We start from the raw sequence: 6,000 nt of genomic DNA on the forward strand, positions 1-6,000 counted from the left end.
TGGTTTTTTTGACAGGAATCTTCTTAAACGCGACTGGTAAATAGGGGACGTGACACCAGCCTATTGGTTCAAGTGTGATTCTTCCTAGCTGGTTGACATTTTGAAGCCATCACTGGCGACCACTCTCACAGGAGAAGACTTAACAACAGATGAAGGCCCTAGAAGCAAACGGCGATGCACTCAGTGCCTTCCTTTAACGTGAGTGGTGGCTGATTTGGTGACTTTGAGAACCCCTTGGGCTTGCCACTATGTTAACCTGCATGGCCAAGCTGCCAGAGCAGAGGAAGAAGCCACAAACCATCTCTCCACACAGCTGAGTGAAGAAAGCTGCGCCCTGGACCAGAATGGATTTGATGGAATAGTCTTTATGAGAAGCGAATGTCCTCCAGAAAGGAGAAGGGACACAAGCTCAGTGTGCCTCTGTGAAGGAGCGCCAGGTGGGGCACGCACCAGCCAGCCGAGGCCCGTGGCCCTGCATTTGTATTAGGCTTGCCTTGGTTTGCAGTGTTCTGGTTACAGGTTGCAGTCTGCTTCAGGGCTGCTTCTCCCATAAGCTCTGTTATTTTTAGCATGTGGTTCTAGTGCGCAAGGTGCATATATAGCTCCAGAGTGGAGGTGCCTGTGCTCATCATTGTGGAGTCCATTTTTAACTGAAGTAAATTCTTTCCAACAAAACTCAAATGATTCCATTGTTATTGACTTTATTTGGAATGAAATGAAAGTATTTTATCATTGATGTTACACAATCACACACATAACTACACACAGGCACGTGGAGCTCTCTGATTACACCTAGTGATAAGGATGCACATCAATCCCAAAAGAAAGAAAGACTGCACATCTTAGAAGCATCTCATCCTTTTAAGTTGGAACTTTGGAAAGCATAAATAAGTTGAATGTTGACACAAAAAGAACCATCGGGCCCATTTCTGTAAATTTCAACCTGGTCAGTGCTGCCCTCTTCCAAGGACCTACAGCTTTCTCTTCCAACACCTTTGCCTACAAAGTGGAGCCCTCCTCCAGTGTCAGACAACCCTCAACACCAGGGAAAGCCACATGGCTGAAGCTTAAATGTACAGCATCCTTCTTCTCTGGAAGAAGCACACCAGCCTGCTTCTCTGGTAAGAAGCGAGACATACTTCCTCCCGGAGAGAGAGTTGAGCCACCCTACACATGGTTTCAAGAGACCATGAGCAAGAGACGTGAAGAAGAGGATGATACTCAAAAGGCCACCTAAAGTGTTTTATTTATACTTAAATCTGACTTGTGCTCAAGGATTCAGTCAATGTTAAGAATTTAATGTGAAGGAGCTGGGGACCCACAGATGACAAATCTGGGTTTCCTATTCTACTGATGATGTCTTCCTGATACCCAAATGCCTTAGATTGACCAGAATCCTGGGGTTGTAAACTCTAATGCCCACTGGAGCCAGATTAAAAATGTAAGCGTGAAGAAGTACACGGTTACAGAGCATTAGAGACAGTGACAAACTGTCTCTGTCATTAGAGGTCATGACAACCTAGAACACCATCTGAAAGTGATGAAATTCAGTTTTCTTATCCACAGTGAGGCAAGGTACGCACACACGCGCGCACAACACACACACACACACACACACACACACACACAGAGCCTAGACCTGGCCCCTGGGCTGCCACTTACGATCCCTACATTCAGCAAGATGTAGGCTAGGGCATCTGAAAAAGGAACTCGATTTACAACTAGGCCTATGTCTGACTCCATGGCATTAATCGATATTTTAAAACACCTTCATGTAGGTGATGGCTACAACGTACTGGAAGAGGAGGAGGAGGACTCTATTATAGGAGAAACAAGGCAGAACCATCTATCAAGATCCAAAATTGAGGGACCTGAGCGCGATTCTGTCTTCCTTCAAGATCACTCAACAGTGCCATTACATACACAAATTTTCTTCTTTTGATGTCTTTAAACTCAGTACCTATGTCTTAAAAAAAAAAAAAAAAAGTGCTATTTGAGGAAAATTTGCTCTGTACAATTGAATTGTCTGAAACACCAAAGAGAAGAAGACTCTACAAGTCTTGAAATTCAGAAATCACATCTTCACCATAAAAGGTCAAAAATAGTGTCAGCACGAAGGTAAAATATGTTAATGACAAAGGCAGTCATTCCGAGTCCACTCAAAATGCAGTTTATTGGTTAAAGGTTATGAGAAGCCATTTTATGTACATTCAAGTATAATAGTTAATTAAAGTAACAGCATAATTTAGAATGAGATCTGGTTTTTTTCCTTTCAAGATCAGTCATTATACGAGGTATTCCAAGATTTTTTCTTAATCAATATCCTATTTTTATGCATACAACAATGTTACAGTTAGAAGTCTATGTGCTAATGTACACTTAGCAGTTCTTAATTGTTTTTAAAGTTAAATTTGAACAACAAATTAAATTCCTCAGTATACGTTATATAATGTAGACACAGGCTATAAAAATGTTGACATTGGTTATATTCTCATAATGCAATTTAGCCCTTTTAGTAATGACTATGCAAATAATCAGCCACAGGAAAACCATTTTACATCTAGTACAATTACCTACTATCACAGAAGTAATTATTATTATTGTCTGCTTATTGAACTTCAATAAGAACTCTTGAGATGCTAAGATAGTTCAAGGCCGTTGTGAAAATTCCCCTCTTCAGACTCATCTGGCAACTATAATTACCAACGTTAAGGAGGGCAGTTTCAGATGAATATTAAGCAAGAAATTATCCCCAGAAGGTTTGTAAGTTCCAAATTTTAAATGGGGAAACACTGATGGCTGGTGATAGGTCCTCTTAAAGCCTCCGCCATGCAACTTTTACCTGGGCAAGGTCAGCAGCTCTAACACATTGGGCAACAGTGGACAGAAAAACTCCATGATCTCAACAAGATTAGTTTTGCCCCTGAACATCTCCTTTTGGCCAAGGTCCTGGTGGGGCTGGTTATACTACAGGAAGTTCAAAATTTCCATTTCACTGTGATTCAATTTGGGTTTCTGGAAATGGCTCTGCCATCTTGAAAGAGACCCAAGAGCTCTAATGGTCCCATTGGTTGTCTCTGCCAAAGTTCTTCAACAAGTTTCCATCCAACTTCATCTTCTCTACCAGTACAAGGATCAGGAAGGCCACAGGGCAGATAAGAGGGCAACTTACATCACTCAATAAGTGCTAAGGCTGCCCTTGCTGCATATGGGTGAGTGATCCATGACTGGGCCTCACCAAGCCCTGGTTACACAGGAGGCCGAGATGCTAACTTGTCTATTTTCCATTCTTCTCCCACACCAGCCAGCAAATCCATCTGATAAAGTTTGAGCTGCCTGTGAGACCCAGAAGAAAGCGCTCACCATGGGTGAATCACCCCCTCTAGTCTCTTAGCCAGAAGGAGAATCCCACTGCTTCTAGGTTTTTGTCTCAATTCACCCAAAAGTCTTGAAATTCAGAACTCGTGTTAACTGACTTATGTTCAGGGGAGTCCAGGTCCAGAGTGACCCTTGAGCTGGCTTCTTGCAGGATCAGCAGGCCTTTGGGTTGAAGATGGCCCATCCGTTGGCTTCTTTATCCAGAACCTTCTCTCGGGAACCAACCCCTCTTTGCTCCAGGGAGCGCTGCTGGTTTCTTGTTTGGTCCACTTGTCCACGTCCAGAGCTGGTACGTGTGTAGTCCAGGGCTGGTTAAGCCCTAGCTCTCCAGAGGTCACAGGTACCAGGGGTATTTCTACCTTGTTTGAAGGTGCCAGACTACTATCTGCCTTCACCCCTCTGGAACGACTTCAAAATACCTAGGGCTGCCCACCACCTGCGTGGACCTGGAGTGCGGTATCCGCCGAGGGTGGCGGAGGGTGGTGGGGGCAAGGCTCCCATCCTCGTCCTCTGGCAACGTGTTACCACCCACCTCCGACTTCCATGTTCCCTTCGCTTCCACCGAGGGCCTCCGCAGCGCCCCCTCTCGGCCCCGGCGAGAACGACACCCGCAAGGGCCGCCCCCACGCCCCAGCCCGGAGGGTCGGAGCCCGCGGCGGGGCAGCAGGTGGGGGGGAGGGGCGGCGCCGGGGACGGTTTGGCGGGCGTCCCCCGAGCCCCGCCGGCCGCCCCGTCCGCAGCCCCCGGCCCGCCGCGCCCCGCGGGCTCCGCTCGGCCGCCCGCCCCCCGGCCTCCGCGCCCCCGGCCCGGCCCGGCCGCGCACCCCCGCCCCGCACCCCCGCCGGCCGCGGCGCGGCCCCCGCATTCCCGGCACGTCCGGCGCCGACTTTACCTGTACTTTCTGCACTCGGGGCGGCTCGTCGGGCGAGACACCTCCCCGGGACCGCTACCTCCCCCGCCCGGCGCCGCCCGGCTTCCTCCTTCCCCTCCAAGGCCGCAAAGTAGATGGAGTAAGAGTGTGTGCGAGAGAAAGAGAAAGGCGGCGGGCGCCGGCGCCGCGGGAGGCGGCGGGCGGCGGGCGGGCGGCGCGCCCGGCCCCCGCCACCCTCCGCCGCCGCCGCCGCGGGCTCGGCAACTCCGCTCGCGCCCGGCCCGGCCCGGCCCGGCCCGGCCCCGCCGCCCGCCGCCGCCCGCGGGCTGGGTCCGGCCCGCGCCCCGCGTCCCCGTACCTCGTAAAGGTCCCCAGAAGCCATGCCAGGCTGCGGAACTTGGCTCGCCGGGTGTGCGCGTCTGCTCGCTCGCGCCCTCCGTGCGTGTGCGCGCGGGGGCCAGTGTGCGCGTGTGTGCGCGCGTGTGTGTGCGAGTGTGTGGTGTGTTGAGTAAACTGTGTTTTTGCAGAATGACAGGCTTGGGGGCTGCCTATGCGCAGAATCGGAGCGGGCGGCGGCGGGGCTGGCGTAACCGGCAGCGGCGGCGGCGGCGGCGGCACGAGCGCGGGCAGCAGCGACGGCCGCGCAGCGCGCCCGGGAGCACGGACGCGGCCCGAGCGACGCGGCCCCCGCGACCCGCGACCCGGCGGCGGAGGCTGCAGCCGGCAACGGCTCGCCCCGGCGCCGCCTGCAGGAAGCCGCCCCGCGCCCGCCGCCGGCCCGGACGCTGCTGCCACTGGGCGAGTCCCCGCCCCCCGGGAGCCCGGCCCGGCCCCCGGGGCGGGGGGGGCGGGGGCGGCGGCCCGGCCGCGCCCGGGGGACCGGTCCCCCGGCCGAGCCGCGCCGGGCTCGCCCGCCAACCCGGCCGGCTCCGGGGCCCCGCGCTGGCGGGCCAGGTGGCCTCCCAGCGTGCCTGGCCGGGCAGGTAGAGGGCTGCGGCGGCCGGTGAGGGGAAGGACCGCGGCCCGGCTCGGCCGGACCAGGTCCCGACGCCCACCCCCGCGGAGGGCAGCGGACACGGGCTCTGGAGACCTGGCCCCCGGGGACTGCGCGACCCCTCCCTCCAGACTGGTGGGAAGAAGTGGAGGCCACCGAGGAGGACGGAATGGCCACCACGGGGAGCCAGGACTGCGAGGCCGCCCGGTCACCCCTGCGAAGAGTCCAGGGCTAGGCACGGCCTTCGTCAGAAGCCCCCGCCCCACCATCCATCCACTTATCCGTTAATCAACAAACATTTCCCAAAGTCCACCCAGCTGCCCCGCAATGTCCTGGCCCAGGCACAAGCGGGACCCTGCCCACACTGGACTTTGAATCCCAGAGATGAGAGAAGACACGTGCATGAGGGGAGAATGGTGGTTCCTCCTCTGGTTCTACTAAAAGAGTTCCTACTGTGTGCCAGGCTCCAGAGCCAAGGGACTGGAGGAACTCCCTAAAACCCAAACCCCTTCTTATGCCATGGCTTCCTATTAACGTCATGGGTAATTGTCACCCTTGTGGTTAAAGGCTTCTCCTTATTAAAAATGTAGTTACCTCAGAAGCTGGGCCAGCAGGCTGTTCTGAAATTGGAAGAAAGGTCTTCTTCTTCCAGCCCCCTAAAAATGCCCAGCTAGGCACTGTCCAAATGGGATGTGAATGTAACATCCTCCGTGGGTCATTTCCTATTTGTGAGCCTATGGGCAGGTCATTTGGTGAT

The 6,000-nt window shown here is 54.0% G+C and overlaps 1 protein-coding gene across 1 annotated transcript in view; it reads right to left on the bottom strand.

Moving 5' to 3' along the window:
- Positions 1-5,039, bottom strand: part of CDYL2 (chromodomain Y like 2) — a 162,164-nt gene extending 157,125 nt beyond the window's left edge. Inside the window, exon 1 of the mRNA XM_081273903.1 lies at positions 4,608-5,039. Within this exon, the coding sequence (XP_081130029.1) occupies positions 4,608-4,631 (24 nt within the window). The 5' untranslated portion in view covers positions 4,632-5,039. The remainder of the gene's footprint in view (positions 1-4,607) is intronic.
- Positions 5,040-6,000: the final 961 nt, after the last annotated feature.

The sequence above is a fragment of the Spermophilus citellus genome (genome assembly GCF_964194105.1).
Source record: "Spermophilus citellus genome assembly, chromosome: 18".
NCBI lineage: Eukaryota > Metazoa > Chordata > Mammalia > Rodentia > Sciuridae > Spermophilus > Spermophilus citellus.